The 21,174-nt window shown below is 37.3% G+C and overlaps 1 protein-coding gene across 1 annotated transcript; it reads left to right on the top strand.

Annotated features, from left to right (window-relative positions):
* Nucleotides 1-1,338: 1,338 nt before the first annotated feature.
* On the top strand, nucleotides 1,339-19,722 carry LOC111863689 (septin-2). Its single transcript, XM_023850218.2, has 9 exons — nucleotides 1,339-1,430; nucleotides 3,132-3,249; nucleotides 3,361-3,503; nucleotides 3,594-3,787; nucleotides 6,193-6,304; nucleotides 10,961-11,153; nucleotides 14,846-14,973; nucleotides 17,265-17,438; nucleotides 18,665-19,722. The coding sequence occupies exons 1-9, from the start codon at nucleotides 1,401-1,403 to the stop codon at nucleotides 18,845-18,847; spliced, it is 1,275 nt and encodes a 424-aa protein (XP_023705986.1). The 5' UTR covers nucleotides 1,339-1,400; the 3' UTR covers nucleotides 18,848-19,722.
* Nucleotides 19,723-21,174: the final 1,452 nt, after the last annotated feature.

The raw sequence follows: 21,174 nt of genomic DNA, 5'->3' as shown, positions 1-21,174 counted from the left end.
AGCTTTTCCAGTCAAGTCTGCTCCTGTACAAATACCAGCAAACAATTTATGTGTACCGGCAAAATTGCAAGAGCCACACATCGGCCGGTGCATTGTATCATTCCATAATGAGGCTAAAACCGATGCACGAGACTACCGGCAAACATATATGGAAGAAAGCTGATGGTGATGAGGGTTGTAATAGTAATGTAAGCAAAAGTAAAGCTATCCCTGTAACAGGCCGTGAAGGCCCTTAGGGTTGTGAGACGTTGAGAGTCCCACATTATCTAGACAGTCGGCTCAAAGATGGCGGTAAGGTTGTTAGCCTGACGAGCCGGCCGCGCTTTACTCCCCAGGAAAATTATTTAATTAATTTCTGGTACTTATTTCTGTTAGAGGCTGAGTCGATCCCAGGGCCATAGTGCGGCCGGAAGGATTAGGTCAATTGAAAAAAATCCAATGACCTCATCAGGACTTGAACCCGCGACCTTCCGGCTTGTAGCATAGTGCCTTAACCAACTACGCTACCACGTTCCCCCGTGTTTGTAATAGTATTAGTAATAATCACAAGACATTCATCTCATTAGAGTAATAAAACTGTAAAAGCCTAAAAAATAAGCGTACTTACGCAATATTTATGAAATTATTTTTGGTATTAGTAAAAGAGATGGAAGTATTAATTTCATGATAAGGTTCCAAAATATGGTTATTTGAATTCTATGACCTCTTGCAGTTACTGCCGAAATAAAACTCTACCACCTTCCCCATCTTGTCTCCTTCACAATAATCCCAGTGTACATCAAGATTTCTACAAGTCAAAATGAATGTGAGTTTTGGTGATATAGTCGTAGTTACATGGAGAAGGTTCAACAGCTACAAAAATTGCTCAGCATCCAATGAGAATGTGTGTATTACGGAATAAAACACCGTAAGAGTCTAGGAAGCCGTCGTCACGTCCTTTGTCTTACTTCCGACGATTATGATTTATCATTTTTAAAATTTCATTGTATGATTGCAATTCAACGCTGTAGTTGTCGCCTTCATTTGAGAAACGGGAAACGAGTCCGTCAGATCGAGTTGCATTCACGAACATATTTTTTTAGGCGATTTGATAAACAGCATGCAGACCTAAGAGCTTGCACTAGAACATGTCCCAATCACAACTCCAAATTCAAGAAGTAATGAATAGTGTAATGCATTTTTACCATGTAAAGAAACATCACTCAAAATTCTTGAAATTGTCAAGATCTTTGTCGTATTTTTATGTAATCAAACGTAACCGCTGCTATTTCTGAATACCACTGGGTTATGGTTGGACAGTTTACTTTCATCATCCAATCAGAAGTAGATACCGCTGGTCGAAGCTGGTCGCTGCTGGTTTCTGTGCTGGTGTCGTTGCTAGTCAGAGAGTAGAAAGTAAGATGGCGACTGCTGATGTTGAAAGGGCTAGGGTAAGTTTGATATATTTATATAAATAATTACCTAAGATTTGAAATGTTGATTTTACAGGTAATTATATTGTTTTTATGTATCTATAACTCGGCGGATTACGCTGTGTACTGATTATGAAACAAAATATATTGAAGATTGAACGGACTGTTGCAGTTGTAGTTGTTGACGGCCATCACCTGGTGTGTATACAGTCATATATTGATGTAAAGTTCAAATACAGTTGTTAAGTTGAAAGTATTATCTCAGTTAGTAAACACAGCCGGGCTGTGCAGTTACTGTACGAAGATCCCTTAAAATGTCACAGGTTACGAAAATGATTTTCAGCGCTCTGTAATCCCAAAAGAGATTGATAAAAGATAAAAAGCAAAATGCTTTAAGGCACTCCAATTTTACTTTTCCCATTTCTTGATGATGTTTGCTAAGATACTGGTGCTTAAATTCATCAATAAATAAAAACGAATTAAAGTGATGTCCATGTATTTATCGTCCGTTAATATTGCAACACTTCTATTTACTACTTAATCTTAATTCAAGATTTTACACTTTGACACAACATGTTACGGCCCCAAACGGCCATCTTCAGGTGTCTTGATATGTTACAAATATTTTATTAAATTATGTTAAAACTGCTACACTGTCTTAGCCGGTTTTAAAATCACACACACTGTAACATGGACTAAGACAGTGTAGCAGTTTTAACATAATTTAATAAAATATTTGTAACATATCAAGACACTTGAAGATGGCTGTTTGGGGCCGAAATATGTGTCAAAGTATAAAATGTTAAACTAAGATTAAGATTAAGTAGTGAATAAACAAGTGTTTCAATATTGACGGATGATAAATTCACGGACGTTAAGTTAAACAACTGCAACAGGATGCTGAAATACAGAATTAATATGACCTTTAAACTGATATTAAGCGTGTTTCACGTTGAAGCAGAGTTTGTTCAATTGCGTCTGTATGCATGCATTAATCATCAAGCCTGTTATCATCCTAATGAAATTGGATACTGGAGGAATTGTAGACAAAGAAATGAGAATAAGATGATATTTTGTCAATATATTAGGTGTGCTTCTTTTTGAAGCCATAATTTCTTTGGACATTTTCGACATATGTGTACTATTGTACATATGACATTCTTATTCTGAAATGTTCCAGTTATTAATTATTGAATTTTATTCTCTGCCATACCAAAACTCAAACTAAAGTACTAATATAAAGCAATGAAAGGTAATAATTAATTGGTGAATGTTATGCTGTACTAAAACACCACCATCGTGCAGTGAAAACTGAAACTGTAATTGTTGCTGTACAGAACTATTAGGCTTATTTTTTATTCTATCCATCATCTGGTATAGAAAAGACATAAAACCACAACGTTTCAGATACTGGATTTGTCTCCGTCTTTGTGTGGATGGGGCAGGTTAAACCTACTCAGTTGGGCCCGTTAGAAAGAGCTAGTCTCAGTCACCGGTCTTTTATATACCCGGCGATGGATAGAGTCCAAAATAAGCCTAATAGTTCTGAACAGCATACACCATCATCAGAATCCTTTCAAGTCTATTTGTAATTGTTGCTATATATTACGTTGAGGTCCCCATACCTGTATTTGTCATCGTCGTCTAAATGTTAGCCATTGTTTTCTGCCATCTCATTTCATGTTCAACTCATAGAGTTTGTTTCATTCGATGATGTAGGTTGAGGCTGGTATTCGCAACTTGAAGTTGTCAGGCCATGTTGGTTTTGACAGTCTACCAGATCAGCTGGTAAATAAATCGGTGCAGAATGGATTTGTCTTCAACATACTATGCATTGGTAATTATTATATCTCAGTTCTTTGTTCATTTTATTTTTTTTTTTTTAATTTTATGGGGATTTACGTAAATAAATATTCCTTTAACAAAAAATTATACATTTAATTTTCAGGTGAAACAGGACTTGGGAAGTCTACTTTGATGGACTCACTATTTAATACCAGCTTTGAGTCCACTCCTAGCCCTCATAATCTTCCTACTGTAAAGTTGAAAGCTCATACATACGAACTGCAGGAAAGCAATGTGAGGTTGAAGGTAATGTACAGTTTGGCCAGTAGCAGGGTTGGTGTTAGGCAGCAGTATTTACATTTATATATTTAACAGTTCTGAAATGTTTTGTTGCAGTTGACTATATGTGACACTGTTGGCTATGGTGATCAGATAAATAAGGAAGACAGTTTCAAGGCTGTAGTAGATTACATTGATGCACAGTTTGAAGCATATCTTCAGGAAGAATTAAAGATCAAGCGATCCCTTTCAGCTTATCATGACAGTCGAACTCATGTGTGTCTGTACTTCATTTGTCCCACTGGACATGGGTAAGACTAATCTCATATACTTTTTTCTGCAAGTATCTAGGTGAAAAGTTTAATTAAATGACTTAGAAAATTAAGCTGTGATGAATTTGAAAGTATTATACAGCACTATGAATAAGATTAAATTTCAGAAAAGTACACAACACACAGCACATAAGAAATATCAAAACATAAGCCATACAACTTCAAGCTGACATCTCCCATCTTCGGGATGAACTAACAAGGAGGAATTCAGCATTTTAGATTAAATATTTTAACATTTAGCGTTTTAACTTAAAACAATTTCGGATGAAAAGTGAGAACTTGATAGTGTACTCAACTATCTTAGTAAGTTTTGTGCTTTTACACGTCAGCATATTGTAGCAGGGTCTACACGACAAACATAACTGTGAACATCATAAACAACGACAGTGTTTCCATAGTTATAGCAAGTGCCTCTGATGATGGTTGTATCAAACCGAAACATGTAAGGCAGAAGTGATATTAAAAAAGTGACCTACAAATTGTTACACTCGATGGACTCTCTACTAACTCTGTGATTGATAGTGTAACGGACCAAAAATGAAACAATTCAAAAAACGAAACAATTCAGAAAAGTCTTCTAGTCTCCATAAAGCTGAAGTTACAGCATAGCATTTCGCACAGAAAAATGTCAGCTCTTTTGTAATGTTTGAAGTTTTGTTGCTGATTTACTGTGGACATATGGAACTAACTTTTGCAGGGAGGATGTTCTCAGTGGAGGCTACAAACTGATGAATTTGTATGAAATTAGGGACAGGTTGGAAATGTGCTTTTCTCTGTAGGTACACAGAGTATCCAGGTTCTATTAGGACTGTGTTCAATAAAAATACAAGACTTGAATTATTTTCAAAATTTCACTCCTTTATTCAAAATAGTCTCCTGAATTAATACATAGCTGGAATCTATTGAAAAGTTTTCAAAAACAGTCACTGTAGTCCTTTTGTGGAATCGCATTTAAAACTGCTGTACATTCCCTTTGGATGTCCTGGATAGTGTCATGACAGTCTCCTTTCATTGCCAACTTAACTTTTGGGAACAACCAGAAATCTGCTGGAGCCAAATCTCGCTTATATGGAGGATGGTCAAGGACTGTGACTCCTTTTCTGGCCAAAATATCGCGCACGATCTTCGATTTGTGGGGTGGGGCATTGTGGTGGAGGAGCGACCAGGAACCTTGCTCTCCATATTCAGGTCGAATTCGAAGAATTGATGACTCCGAGATAATAATAAAAATTCACTGTTCGACCCTCTGGCAGAAATTCCTTGTGAATGATTCCTTTGGAATCGAAGAAAACAGTTAGCAGTGTCTTTACTCAACTCTTTTGCATGTGCACTTCTTTGGTTCGGCTGGCTTCTTTGGGCTCAACAATGCTGCACTCTGCCGCTTTGTGAGAGGCTCATATTGAAAACCCCATGTCTCGTCACCAATAACAATCAATTTTGTAAATTTTGTATCACTTTTGGCTGACCGTAACATGTCTTTGCAGTGTTCCACTCTGGCATGTTTCTCATCACCTGACGGCGCATTCGGTACAAACCATGCACAGACCTGTTTGCCCAAATCCTCGGTCAAAATTTGATGCACAGTACTTTTTGGTATTCCTGAAAGCTCCTCAATGAGTCTTGCAGAAACACATCTGTCTGATGCAAGGATTTCGGTCACTTTTTTCACATCTTCTTCAGTGCAACTTGTTCTCGGCTTTGATGGACGTGGAGTGTCTTCAGTGTCCTCCCTGCCGTCACGAAATACAGCATGCCATCAAAAAATGTTCGAGTGACTCAAACAGTCACTACCGTACACACTTTTTCATCATTTCATACTCTTCTTCGGCTGTTTTGCCTAGTTTCAAACAAAATTTGATGTTCAACCACCATTTTCTGACGAGCGTCAGAACAGTACTGTTACATTCAAGGTCAGAACACATGATGCAGTGATGCTTGCACTTTGAAATTATAGACAGCCACCGCTGAAACTTCAAGAATCTTAACACCACAACTTGCATTGCAGGGCAAAATTTAAAAAAATGAGTCCTAACGGATCCTGGACACACTGTGTATGGTGTATGCTGTATGTCAGGCTCACCTTTCAGTCAGAACGTATAAGTCCAGCCTTGTGTTAGTACTGTTTCCAGTAAGGAATGGGTTTAGGGAGAAAATCTCCAAAATATATTGTCTCACTTCTTTGGGATTCACCTTCAGTCCTTGTAACACTTTTTTCAGTCCTAGGTTAATACAATTCTGCTGATCTATGAAAGATGTCTAACCTGAGTGTAGGCATGATGTGTAGTATACAGCCAGAATGTGACGCTGGGCCTAGTCTGTGTGAACATGTATGTGAGGAGCACTGGTTGAAGCTAACAGACAGTTTTGTTTATTCGTCTTTTTAGTCTGAAGTCTATTGACTTGGTTTGTATGAAGAAACTAGATACAAAAGTAAATATCATCCCAATTATTGCCAAGGCTGATACTATATCCAAAACAGAATTGCAGAAATTCAAGGTAAGTGTTAGAAATTAACAAAGAAGCAGGTGTAGTTATTATTTTTTATGTGTATGCAGAAGATCCATAGTAATTACTTACTGACGCTGATCATTCTGAGCCCTTATTTATTTTGATGATTATAGATGACCATGAAATTTATTTCTAATTAATTCTCGGTAATTTTAATTTCAAAAGTCTTATGTTTCGATATTACTGGAAATGTATTGTGATCTTTAATATCGTATTTCACTGTCTGGGACGTGCAGTACGGTGTTTATGTTGAAAATTTCTAGATTCTGGCAGAAACAAGAAGTCCGGAGTTATGACATTTACGATCAGTCATAAATTTAGCTTGGGTACAGGGAACCGGATGCGCCTAAAAGGGAAGGTCAATGAAAAGGACGGGTCAGAGCTTGTTACAATTGCCTGTGAATGAGGGCCAGTATGATTGGGTTGCCTCGTTCAAGCTTCCTACGGAAGATGGGATGAAAATGTATATGTCAACACCATCTTTCGAATTTCCGGCGTGGGGGTGCAAGCCATTCCACAAAAAGGAGACTTTCACAATATTCCGAACTGAACGGACGTGACCCTTGCACGCTCCGAGGCGTAGCTTGCCGATAGTGTAACGCTGTAACTTAAAGCTAAGAATACATTAATTTAACAGTGTGGTGAATTAGCAGGTGAATAAACGTCAATTGGCTCAACTCTCAGAAAAACGCTTTCTTCGGCATCGCTACCCTCAGACACATGCAAACCGACCCAGCTAGTTTCCCAAACCTATACCGATCTTCCTTAGTTTGATCTGTGAACAACTTCCAGTAGCCATCATACACTGTCCTAAGGTAGAAGCAGGTGTAGCAGGGATAGCACCATTCCGACTGCGCCGATACAAGCAAAGGCAGGTTGGAAAAGAGCGGTGTTATTACTTACTTACTTACTTCCTTACTCATGGAGCTGAGCCATTCTGGAGGAGCTGCCAATTCTGCAGCTACTCAAGAATTTCCCAGTATTTTATGGAATCCGAAGGTTCTTTACTGTGTTCACAATAGCCCTCCACTGGTCCCTTTCCTGAGCCAGATCTATCCAATCCATACCATCCCATCTTATCTCTCTAAGATCTATTCTAATATTGTCCACCCACCTACGCCTTGGTTGTCCATGTGGTCTCTTTTCTTCTGGCTTTCCCACCAATATCCTATATGCATTCCTCGTCTCCCCCATTCGTGCTACATTTCCTGCCCACCTCATGCCCTTTGACTTGATCATTCTGATTATACTTGGAGAACAGTACAAGTTATGAAGCTCCTCATTATGCAGTTTTCTCCAACCTCTTGTCACTTCACCCCTCTTATGTCCAAATATTCTCCTCAACACCCTGTTCTCAAACACCCTCAGTCAGTGTTCATTCCTTAATGTCAGAGACCAAGTTTCACACCCATACAGAACCACGGACAAAATTATAGTTTTGTTTATTCTAATTTTTATGTTATTGGACAGCAGACGAGAAGACAAAAGGTTCTGGACTGAATTGTAGCAAGCATTACCTGGGTTCAGTCTCCTCTTAATATCCTCCTGAATCAGGTTTCGATCTGTTATCGTTGTTCCCAAATATCTGAACTGTGCCACATTTTCAAAACATCTGTTTCCTATCTTTATGTCATGATTTTGCCCTGCACTTTGGTGACGAGACAGTAACATATACTTAGTTTTCTCAGTGTTTACTTCTAGACCAACCTCTTTACTTGCGTCAGTTAAAGTTTGTGTGTTTTTCTTTATGGTATCTGCATTATCACCCAGTAGATTCACATCATTGGCATAGGCCAACAGCTGATGTGTCCCATTTAATTTCAGTCCCACCTGGTTTCCCTGGACCTTCCTAATAGCATATTCTAAAGAAAAGTTGAAAAGGAGTGCCGATAAAGCAGCTCCTTGTTTTAGACCAGGCATGTCAAACTCAGCTTTTACAGAGGGCCACCTCAGCTCTATAAATAATAGTTGAGGGCCACACTTCAAAATAGAAATTACATTATATTTTGATACAAGGAAATTTAATTCTATTTATTATTTAGGAATAATTTCAGTATAATTACCTAAAGTGGAACACTTATATTTTGTCCACAAATCAAACATGTAATTTTACATTCTATTTCACAACAGAAATAAGCGATTTCCCATTTTTCTTGAAAAACATGGCGCTCATTTCAGTAGTTCTTTTCTTGCTACTTGAATTTTTTGAAAGCGACATTGCCCTTTGAAAGTTACTGTACATATACAAGAAAACTTGTAGTTGATAATTTAATGTTTAATTATAACCTTTATACGTTCATCACAATATAACATCAGCGCCTGTCGCTGTGTGAAAAAGAACTGAATGACAATGTACAAGAGATTACCAGACTAGTAGGAAGGTGTATCTTGTCTCAATGGTCATAAAAGTGAAAGTTTGCTAGCAGCCCATTAGACAATGACTGGGGGTTGCAAGCTAGTTTTGAAGGTAGAAATCCCTTGCACTTGTCTGCAGTTGCCACCCTCCTTGCATTCTAACTATGCCTCCAAAATGGATTCTTGGAAATACTTGGGGTGGTGAGACTATGCAGATTTTAGTACATTAACCTTCTGAAATACAATTTGTCCTTCACGAACTTTACAAACCGTTAGTTGGACAAACCCTTCTGCAATTCTCAGAATCACTTTTCCTGCAGCCTGCTAATTTATGTCTGCGTGAGACTTCTTGTCTTCTGGTCTGTTGGAAAATTGTCTTTACAAAAAATATTTCTACTAAAATTTTAATATTGATTTTAATATCAATCAGCTCTAAAAGTTGAGGGGCCGCATTTTGTGGCTATGGGGTCTGCATGTTTGACATGGCTGTTGTAGACCATTATGGATAGCAAATTTATCAGACAAATGTTTACTTACATGGACTTCACTGTATGTTTCGTTTAAGCACATTTTAATCAACCTACCTAGTTTCATGGGTATCCCAAAATCTTATCAGAATATTGTACAATACTTCTCTCCTAACTGAATCATAGGCTTTCTTGAAGTCTATGAATAGCTGATGTACTCTCTCATTGTACTCCCATTTTTTCTCCAATATCTGACGAATGCAAAAGATCTGATCTATAGTTGATCTGTTATGTCGAAACCCACACTGATTATCCCCAATAATTTCATCTCTATATGGACTTAACCTTGAAAGAAGAATATTGGATAAAATTTTGTATGAAGTTGATGGCAGTGGATCCTTAGTAATATAATATTTTTTTCTGGTGTACCCTTTTTAAATTTGAATAGGGTCAAGGTATGATTTGTACATGGTGCAGAGAAATTTGTTGTGGCAGTTTAGTTGGATTTAGAAAATTCACAAATTACATCCATTTTCTTGCTAAGGAGTATTATTAATTGTTTTTTTTTTTTTGTTTTTTTTTGCCTCAGAGAAAGGTAGTGAACCTATGGTTATTAATATAAGGTCAGTAGCTATGACTTTTTACACAGGGTGTCCAAAAAGTCCCAGGCCATACGAAACCAATTTCTTTGGTGAAATATGGAAAATTATATAGATGGAAAGGTTTTAAACCATGTGTCTTCATTTTCAAACCCTGGAACTTATTACTTAGGCTGAACCCATACAGTGCTACATTCTACATAACAGTGCTGAAAAGTTAGTGATTTTGCTAATGTAATATGATGGCAAGAAGGGATATGTTTCTGGGTACAGGGAAGCTGTACTGAAGGAGAGACCAGTACAACATGAAACAGGAATAGTGAACAAAACCACTGTGTTTTAATATGCTTGCACAGAAACACATTGCAGTGTGGCAAACTGGAAATATGATTAGTTACTATAGGATTCTGATGATGGTGTATAACAAACAGAGATATTGGGTTTTTGGACTCTATCTATCATCTTGGTTTTAAGATAACTGAGAAAAACAGGACGTTTGAGAAACTGGATCTGTTTCCATCCTCAGGTGAGGGAAAACACCTATTCTGTTGGGTACCTTAGAAAGAGCTAGCCTCAATCACTGGACAACCGATGTCCCAAAACTAACTAGAAGACTAACCGCTTGAGCTATGATGCGGCCAAGATTTGCATTACTCTAGTTAGAACACAATTCCTCTGTTAGGTGATAGTGAATTAATTTACAAAATTTTTACTGATACTTTCAAAACCATAGGATATGTCATTCAGAAGTCATATGATGTTAGGTAAAGGTGGATGCTATTTTAGTTTTCTGCAAAATATAACAGACCTAAAAAAATAACATATGCGCATGATGTTCTGTTTTTGACAAGGTAGAACTGATAATGGATCCCCAAAACATGTTTACAACTTATTTGTGGGGTGGAAACAATGAGCAAAAGTGAAAAATATTTTAGTAATTTTTTAAGGTATGGTATGGAATGACTTTTATAAAATTTAGGTTATTGTCTTTTAACGCTGGTGGAATTTGTCGCACATTCATACTCCACTGATCTAGCCCTGTCTCACTTTTTTGCATCTAAAACTGTAATACTGTAGGTATGTGGTATTATGAAGACAAGATTTAATTATGCTGAAGGGCAGAATATGTTCCATAGAATATCATTAACTTTATTATTCTGGCATTAAATAAATTAAATAAATCACTTCATGATTATTGCAGAATGATGTATGGTTTGTTTCAGTCTAAAATTAACTCTGAGCTTGCCAGCAATGGTGTGCACATCTATCAGTTTCCGACAGATGATGATTCAGTAGCAGAAGTGAATGCCTCAATGAATGCACATGTTCCATTTGCTGTTGTGGGAAGTACAGACTTTGTGCGTGTGGGAAATAAAATGATGAGATCCCGACAGTACCCTTGGGGAACAGTGCAAGGTACTGTAATCTTCAGTATTTGGAGCTGACATATTTTTGCTTCCAGGAATATAGTGCAGTAAGAATGGGTCATAGACAAAACTTCAAAAGTGTTATCAAGCTGTGATAACCATTCATGAAAGCGTGTTTACTAAAAGTTGCGGTACTGGAATAAAATAATTGAATTCTGATTATTACATGTATGTATGCCATAACATATTTAGATAGCCTTGTAATTCATCGTACTATCCTTATAATCATGACCTTTTTGCCAAATGAATTTTTGTAGTCATCGTTGCGGGGGCAGGGGGTCACATTTCTTTTTCCTGTCATTATCCAGGTTCTGAGACAGGACTGAGCAAGAAGTCAATTATGGTCTCCCAGTGGGCCATAAACCAATTTGGGGTGGACTGTGAATGCATAGGAGAGTAGTAAAATTTTTGTTTCTGGTAATTTGTGTAAGCTTACAGTGTCAGTGTTGAATACTGTCACTTCATGCTAGTTGCTAGTTGCTAGTTCCAGTTGATCTGGTACTGCTGTTTTCCTGTCGTGCAGTGCTATGCTGTAAGTTCCTGCTACCAGTTGATTTGGCTATGTGAGGTAGCCACTGGCAACACCCTATTCCTGCTACTCCATATTATTGCTGGTTGTTTTCACTGACATTCAGAGTCATGTCCTTGTACCAGGTTTGATAGTTGATTCCTGTTTTGATTATAATCATTGCTTGTAGAAAATTTATGTTTAAATGTAAAGATGTGCAAAGGACCAAACCCAAAGAAAAGGCACCTTTATTGTGGAGCAGGGTGTTCATTTTCACAGTGGTGAAGTCTAGTTGTGTTTGCATCATATGATGTGCAGGTATGATGCTTGTCAAGAAAGGTGACATCAAAAGACATTTTAGAAGCATGTGTGGAAGTTTTGGTACAGACTGAACCTTGAAGACTGAGCTCTGCAAAAGAAAATAGGAAGCACAGAAGTCACAGCTGCCAAAAAAATCTGTGGTTCAGTTGAAGGCAGGTACTGCAGCATAAATTTGGGTGAGTTCAGTGGTGAAACATAAGAAGCTGTTTGAGGACAGAGAAAGCAGAATTCTGAGAGGTGGGTGATTCACTGGTCGATTCTTTTAAGAATAACAGTGAATTATTGCTGCTGTTCAGGACACTTCTCACAGTTGTACAGAACTGGTATGCACCACCTGTATGTAATGAATTGTGATTTGGTTGAACGACATTACCAGAGCCTCAGTAAATGTGTTTGTTTCTTTGCTGCAGTCCAGTGAATCCATGGACATATTTGATGCTTCCCAGCTTTGTTTTTCTCCAGAATGGTTTTTGATGACATGAGTACAGGGGAAAAACATCTGAAGGCAAAGGTTTGCAGTGAAGATGTTTATTATATTTTAAAAAAATGTGTGGGAGAGCATAGTTTTCTAGTTTACGAACTTTTATCAGTTACTACTAATGGAGTAGCTTTGAGGAATGGCAAAATGATGTATTTTAATTTTTATGGAATTGACAATATTCTTTTGGATTTCCTATTTTACCATTGCATCAGGAAGGACTCTGTTGCAAATTGTTGATATTGTGGTTATCTGCACAAAAACTGTGAACTCAAATTGAAGGAAGAAGATTTCAGAGAAGATTGTGTAGGTCCAAAGTGGAATAATGCCTGCTAATGGAGAACTCTCATGTAATGCTTGTGTTTAATGGTGAAATGACAGGGATATTTTTACCAAGGTTCAGAGATATACTGCATAATGTTATAGAATGCTTAAAGCCAAGGGGTGAGGGATATGTTCAGCTTGATGCTTATGTCTGGCTGATGAATTTAGCTTTCCTTGCGGATGTTCTTTCAGTAAACTCCATTTGAAATTAAGAGGAAATTCTAAAACAACTGTTGATATGATTGGCTGCGTCAGTTAGTTCAAGAACAGATTGGAATTATTGTCTCCCCAGTTGAAAATGAATTACCCTAGAAAGTTCCCAAATGTGGCTGCTAAATTATTAAAGGAAAAATGTATTAACAAAGAAGAAAAATATCATGGACAAAAAGAAACTTTTCATTCTGAATTTGAAAGAGCGTCCAAGAATTTATGAGACTATTGACTGTTGCCAGTCTTTACATTCATGTGTTTTGCTTAGTGGAGGGTGGAGTCCAACTGGGTCCACTCATCACGGCGGCCACTGATTGGCCTATTGTAGCTGGCCCCGGATGTTTATGATGATGGAGAATTTGGTGGAATGAAGATTGGCAGGGGAAACTGAAGTACTCGGAGAAAACCTGCCCCAGCGCCACTTTGTCCACCACAAATCCCACTTGACCAGACCTGGGATTGAACCTGGGCTGCTGCAGTGGGTAGCCAGGGACTAACTGCTTGAGCTATGGTGCGGCCCATGCATTTATGTGTTACTGATTTAGCACAGTTGAAATGGAAGATGTGGCGATGAGGATTGAAACATAACTATAATTAGATATAGTGCTGAGAAATGAGACTTCTGTTCAAAGTGAAGTGCAGCTGATAGCAAGAAGTTCCAAAGTTAATTTGTGCAGCCACTTGAGTGACAGAAGCATCCATATCTCAGGAAAGCATCATTCTCTTGACCTCTCTAATGTGTTGGTATATATACTACTACAGTCAATAAGTTCGTGGAATGGCCGCAAAGCGTACGGGAATTTACTGCCAATATGTTTCAGCGGTGTTTTCGACAGTTATATCAACATTGGCAGACTTGCATAGCGGCCAATGGCAACTATTTTGAGGGCCAATGTGGATCTGCATAAGTGTATGTGAATACCTTGTAATATGATGCAATAAAACCACATTCCACCAACTTAATGACTCTACCATGTATAATACCTATAAACTATTTTGAATTTCTCCATACCATAATGTTCAGTTAATAAATTGCTTTTGTCAGATACTTTATTTATGTTCACACAGCAGTTAATAGTATGTTACAAGAAATGTGTAGCACCAAGTTTTGACATTAGAATGTAATCTTCATTCTGATCATATATTTTTGTGTCGTGTAATTGCTGAATTGTATATATTATGTAAATTGTATGTATCAGCATACATCATGAAATTACACGTGTAAATTGGATCTTTACTGCTTATTTGAAACACAGGTAAATGTACTGATAGAATTTTTTGTGGAAATAACTCAAAATGGATCAGAATACAGTAATTCTGTGAATACATGTTTATGTTTGAAATAAGTAAGAGCCTATTTTACACATAAAATTCCACCCATAAGACCAAGTGCTTTTATTATCTATAAAATCGGTTTTATTAATCTTATTCTTTGCAGTAACTTTGTTTTGTAATAATCCTGTTAGTATAAATGATGCCACACAGTTTAACAGTTAATGGGTCTGTGAACTGTTATGTTATTTATAATGACGTATTCAGTTCAGTAGTTATAACTTAAAAATATATGAACAGCCTGAAGATAATAACCTGTTATCAAAATTTATAGATGAATATGTTTTATATTGTAATTTTTATTGGTATGTGGATGGAAATTAAAGGTACTTATGAAATCTCTGAAAATTTTGTAGCCTGTTTGTAGCCTTTAAAATTTATTTTCCATTGTGGTGGTTAAAACTTGTTATCTTTACCTAGCCCAGCTCAAAACTTGTTCAGAACTGATATGAATGTGAAGCAATGTAATGTTGCAGTTTGTGTCTCTAGCATTTACTTCTTATTTCAGTTGAGAATGAGTCCCATTGTGACTTTGTGAAGCTGCGTGAAATGTTGATCAGAACAAACATGGAAGACATGCGAGAGAAGACACACATGCGACATTATGAACTCTATCGCAAGAAGCGCTTGGAACAGGTGACAATTCAGTTATTGGGAAATTTTTCAGAGTAATGAAACATTTATTTTAAATACGCTTTAAAGTGAAATTTTTTACATATTGCATTTGCTGTGCATACCATGATTTCACACTCTGAATATATAAAATATTTACGCTTGAATTCTGAATCTGCCGTGGGCTGCAGTAGCTCAATCAGTGAAGTTATGTGCTGTGTGCTGAATGACTAGAATTTGATTTCCAATAGAGGAAAGATTTTTCTTCTTTCATCATGTCTATATTGGCTCTGAGGCACACCCATGGATACTGGGCACTACTCTAATGATAAAGCAGCTTTAGTGCGAAACTGACAGCTCACTCTTATTTCTTTGTGACGTTAGATACCACTACTGTTACCTGCTGGTCTTATTTAAATGTCACTGAACTGTTTATTTGCAGCTACTGTTATGAACTGGTTAGTTTTTCTTTATAACTTGCATAAAACAGAAGAAACATTGCTAAGTGTGATGAAAATATGGTGTGTAGGGATCAGAGTTCATACTGTTTGAATACTGAGTGCATGAAATACTTTTACAGACTGTACCACTGTCACTAGTGACATATGTGGTGAATGTTGCCAATCTGTTTATTGTTGTTCTTCAGGGAATAAAACTATGGTCAGTTCTTTGATTATGACATCTAAACATTTCATATTATGTGTAGACATGAGGTATAAGCATTGCGTGGCATGATCTCGGAGCTGTGGGTCCTTTACAGCTGGATTTTGTAATCTGAAGACAGGTCAACACTGTAAAATGAAACACAACAGGATGATGTCACTGCATATAAAGAATGCACGATAAGAGGATAACTGAACATGCATATGTCAGTGATGTATTGCTCTATGTGTAAAACATAATAAAGAAATAGAATTTTCTACTGGAAAATGGGATATTTTTGTATGACTCTGTCAGATATAAAATATTTCTATTTGCTACATACAAAATGGTACTTCTTCACTGTATACTATATGATAAAACACTTGGAGTGGAGTCCTGGCTTCCTGGGACATGTGTCACAATACGGTGACATTTCTCTTCTGCCTCTTTTCACTTCTCTGTTTAGGCAAACTGCACATTATTTTGATACCTTCTCATTATGTGCCTAAATTTTGTTTGGAATGTTTCCTACCAACTCTTCAATCTCTTACAGAACACCAGGTCAGACAGAGTTGATCTTTTTTCTGACTGCCTGTTCATGTTGTACAGGCGTTCTTTTTTATTTTCTTTTTTTCGCTTAGGGGGGTGGAGTCCAACTGGGTCCACTCAGCACAGTAGCCACTGATTGGCCTATTGTAGCCTGCCCCGGGTGATTATAATGATGGAAAATTTGGTGGAATGAAGATTGGCAAGGGAAACTGAAGTACTTGGATAAAACCCACCCCAGCGCCACTTTGTCCACCACAAATCCAACTTGACCAGACCCCGGGATCAAACCCGGGCTGCCACAGGTTTTTTTTACTCACAGATCTATTAGTTTGAGCACCTGTCTCTTGAAACAAAGTTGAATTAAAAATAGCATAAGATTTTGTGTGTAGAACAGACATTTTCCTGTTTCGAGGTGGTTTACAACTAAATGAGGCATGAAATGGTAGCATGTAGAAATCATTATTATTTTTTCCCCAAGTCATCATCATCATCATCATCATGATAACCACTACATCCACCACCACAATTGTCACCATCCACATTTCCACTTGCCTCACTGTCATCAGAATAACTACAACTGTCACTCAAATTAGACTCACGTATTTCAGCATCAAGGTCAGTAAGATCAAATATATCATATCTGGATCCTGGATGAATTCAGTGAAAGTGCAGTTTTCATGAATCTGATTGCTGCCCAATTCAGCCCACTGGAAGATGCCATTCGGATAGAACTACAGAGATATACAGATCCTTAAAAAAATCTGTTACAAATTCGCAACAGTATTACAGCAACAAACAATTTGTTAACACCACTGCAAAGAAGAAGGCTTGAGTGATGTACTGACACTGTTTTAATCCCGCAGACTGACTCCAGATCACCTGTAACATTCATAAAATTTGTAGCAAACTGAGTCTGACGTAGGACCAGAACACAGAAATAAAGTGGACGACTCTGTCCGACATGGAATCATAAAGGATTAAATATGTGTGGAGCTTTGCCTCCATTCCATTATACATCTTCATAGCCTGGTGCTTCAGCACATAGATAATCTCTTTACATAAATAAGATTATAATCGCTGTACTTTTCTTTGCTGGATGGATGTGACTACTGGCATGTCAACAGATGGGGTTCAGTGATGTGGATGCCGAGAACAAGCCAGTGAGTTTCCAGCAAACATTTGAGGCAAAGCGAAGCAACCATTTACAGGAACTTCAGCAGAAGGAGGATGAAATGAGACAAATGTTTGTGGTTCGTGTCAAGGAGAAGGAGGCGGAGCTAAAAGAAGCAGAGAAAGAGGTATGGTAACTGTTGTACTTCTTGTGATAGCTAGAATGAAGGTTAACATCCCACTTCTTGTAACTGTGTTACCTTTCTACTTTCTGGACTGATGTATTGATTTCACCTGAAACTAGAAATCATTTGACAGTGTTTCCTTCATGTAAAGAGTGAAGTGTGACATGTAAAGTCCTGTATGTGTACGAAGTCTGACAGATAATCAGACTGATATTTTATGCAGCAGCTGGTGTGTTGGCATATTTGGTCATGTGACTACATGATTCAGCAGTTCTATGTCACTCACTGGCATTCAGTTTGTTCTGTCATTTTCACTGGTACATTGTTTTGTTTGTTTCTCAAAAACATGGGAGGTGATAGATTGTTAGACAACAGACTATACATCGTTAGTGAAGCTGGAGATATGTTCCAGTAACAGAATGTTACAGGAAGATGGCAAGGGAACTCTTGAGTATATTATGAGTTTTCATGTGGATTAGTCAGTTTTAAGATGGAAGGGAAGACCTTACAGAAAATGTAACATCCAGCCTTCCAGTAATTTCAAAAATTGATGCACGTGTGGGAAACATGATTCAAATGGCAAGAAGTGATCGCCTGCTATACCTTCTGATAAGGTACTGATGGCATTGATGACACTGATTTGATATTTCTGTGGTGTTACGGAAAAGAACGTTAAGTCACTAAACATCATTTCTCAGGGGATGAAGGATAACTTAGATGTTTATGCAGCAATGTATTCAATGTGCTTAGGAATTTAACCTGGATTTTGTTTGGTCCTTTTAATAAGGAGGATTTGCACTGCGTGTACCTCCCCCCCCCCACCTCCTCCCAGTCACATGGGATGTGTGTGGCTAATAGTAAAGATATTTATTTCATTAATGGTTATAATATTTGTATATGTTTTTTGTGTTTAGCATTTTATTAAATATGTACGCAAATGTTATTGACCTGTCTGTAAATTGTAGATTAGTTTATATGAAAATTCAGTTTCTGTGATCAGTTTTGCTGTGTACTCTAAATAAGTAGTTCCTTGAAAGTCAGTTTCAGAGCAGAACTATTACATTCAAATGGATAAATGCGTGGGTGAGTAATATATGAACATTGAGAAACCCTTAAACCTTTATGCGTTGTTACAAACCACACCGAAAGGTGAGCGACTGTACAGAAATTTACCCATTACGGGTATTTACAATTTGACTACTGAATTATTAATATTTTATGTTCAACAGCTTCATGCAAAATTTGATAAACTGAAGAAGGACCATACTGAGGAGAAGAAGAAGTTAGAAGAATCTCGCAAGAAACTAGAAGACGAGATCGTGGAATTTAACCGTAGAAAGCAGCAGCTGCAGCAGCAGCAGATGACTAGCAGTCATCACACACTGACTCTTGGAAAGAGCAAGAAGAAATAGATGATGTCAAGTTACTTTTATTTCTGCCTTTATTTTTGAAGCACTATTCATACTGCCTGTCAAACTGTATATTTAACACATTGACTACTGGCATGTAGTTTAACCCTCTGTTGGCCAATTTTCTGGAAAAGAGAAAAATGCTGCACCTGTGGGACTAAGTTAAAATTAATCTTGGAAGAAATATTTGTTACAGTGATAAGTTTTTGTTTTTATTTATTTATTTTTTTCAGTATGGATTTGTGGCTTTGAAGCCACACTGAGTGATGAAAAATGTTGTATGATGTTTCTTTTTATGGTACAACTGAAAAAATCAGTCTAAAAAGATAACAGTTGTTTAGAAATCATAATTCCTAACAGTGCAGATCTTGGTTGATAATCCATATTAGAAAATATTTTCACAGTACATTCAACATGGTCTGGACTCAAAAATAAGAAGTGTAACTAGAATAAAATCTGGGACAGTAACTTTTATTCAGAAGGGGGGGGGGTATTTGGTCAATTTTATCCTTTTCTATGCCAGTTGGAATAAATCCCAAAAATAAGTTTGAATTTGGCATGAAGCAAAAATGAACTATACTCTGAGCACCTGATTTTTGTAACTGAGTGAACCTGTCATGTGGGTGTGTCATTTTCCTTGCATCAGCAAGCTGCAATAGTTGGCTTGGAATCCAGAAGACTCTTCTAAGTTTTCTTTCTTACATTGCAAAATATATAGTCTCTGACATGAAGCAACTTGCAGTGACCACAACAAGATCAAGAAGATGGAAACATTTCATGGATTAGATCTCTGTTTGGTAGAGTGTTTAAGGAATCCATCAAATCCACACCATGTATGAGCTTGTGTGCCATCATAATATTGGGGCACTTGACATTAACTTTCTCGTTGTTTTATTTTTTCTGTCATTGTACCTTAGAAGTCAGGAATGCACCAACAGATATGCCCAGTAAGAGAATAATTGAAGAAAGCAGTCTTCTGGGATTTTGCACCGTGTATATGTGGTGTTAACCGACGTTTCGGAGGAACGTATCGCCTCCATCTTCAGGGTAGAAGAAAAAATATATGAGAAATCTGCAAGCAAAGAGACCGTGAGAACCGGTAAAACCAGTCTGCTTTTACTGGTTCTCACGGTCTCTTTGCTTGCAGATTTCTTATATATTTTTTCTTCTACCCTGAAGATGGAGGCGATACGTTCCTCCGAAACGTCGGTTAACACCACATATACACGGTGCAAAATCCCAGAAGACTGCTTTCTTCATAGTCACCGCCGTGAAAGCCTCAAATCTTACAAAGAGAATAATCATCATACCACTTCATTGCTGTGATCCTGTCAGTGACTTCTTTTACTTCTTGATGATAATTCATAACCATGCACTCTCTTTGGCCAGACAGTTCCCAAGCACTGGATTCCCATTTTTTTCAAATTTATCTTGAACCGGAATCCTTGTAAACCAGTTGTCAGAGTGCAGCTTGTGAAAATAATTGCTTGGTATAATTTTTCTAAGGCAAAGCACAATATTTCCATTTATATCTATATATGAGGGCATGATCATGTTCTACATCACCAGAATATAATTCGAAATTGTGCTGTATACCTCCAGAGTCATGTGGTACAAAAGCTTATATCCCCTTTTCTTTGGCTTATCCTTCATAGAATTTTTGAATTTGCATTTGCCTTTGAATGGAATCATTCATTGCTCAACACAGCTTTACTTCATGGGAATTTGGTTTAATTAAAAAAGAAAGTGAAGCCACAAAAAGCTTAATTTTATATAAACTGTTGTTCTTTTCTTCTGAAAGTTCAGTGTTATCAAAATAACTTTTCAACTCTGTATTTTCTCACCTAGTGTTATTCATGGTATCAGCGATTGCTAGTGCTCTGATTTCTGTTTTCCAGTACATTCCTGCCATAGGGAGACAGACCATAGACTGACCTAAAGAGCAGCATCCTATAATTTGTACCTTTTCATGTTCAGTCATATTGATAGTTTTGCTAAGATCACATTGGTAAGCATACAAATTAATTTCATCATTTATATTTGTCAGCCACACTTCATCAGTAAAGTTTCATAAGTAATGTATTGGTGGACAAGGATCTTCAGGACCATCAGGTAAGTTTCCTTTCCATGGAGTTACAGGCTGGGTCCATGATTATTTACCCTCTTCCAGGAAGCATTTACATTACCACTGTTACTTGTTGCTGGAACAGTATAATCATCATCACCAGCAGCACAAAACAGAAATAGTAGCATTGTCATTGTCATTATCATAATATGGGGCCAAGAGCTAGGGGCATCATTCTGATCATTATCATAATCAGGATCTGTAT

The sequence above is a fragment of the Cryptotermes secundus genome, unplaced genomic scaffold (genome assembly GCF_002891405.2).
Source record: "Cryptotermes secundus unplaced genomic scaffold, Csec_1.0 scaffold369, whole genome shotgun sequence".
Classification (NCBI taxonomy): domain Eukaryota; kingdom Metazoa; phylum Arthropoda; class Insecta; order Blattodea; family Kalotermitidae; genus Cryptotermes; species Cryptotermes secundus.
Note: the sequence above shows the minus strand (reverse complement) of the source record. Positions and strands in the feature narration are given on the sequence as shown.

What these genes read in the sequence shown, in the direction of transcription:
- LOC111863689 (XM_023850218.2), top strand. Translation starts at nt 1,401, where the DNA reads ATGGCGACTGCTGATGTTGAAAGGGCTAGG. An exon ending in CTTCAACATACTATGCATTG is followed by an intron (nt 3,250 to 3,360) that starts GTAATTATTATA and finishes TTTAATTTTCAG; the next exon opens with GTGAAACAGGACTTGGGAAG. An exon ending in TAAAAGAAGCAGAGAAAGAG is followed by an intron (nt 17,439 to 18,664) that starts GTATGGTAACTG and finishes TATGTTCAACAG; the next exon opens with CTTCATGCAAAATTTGATAA.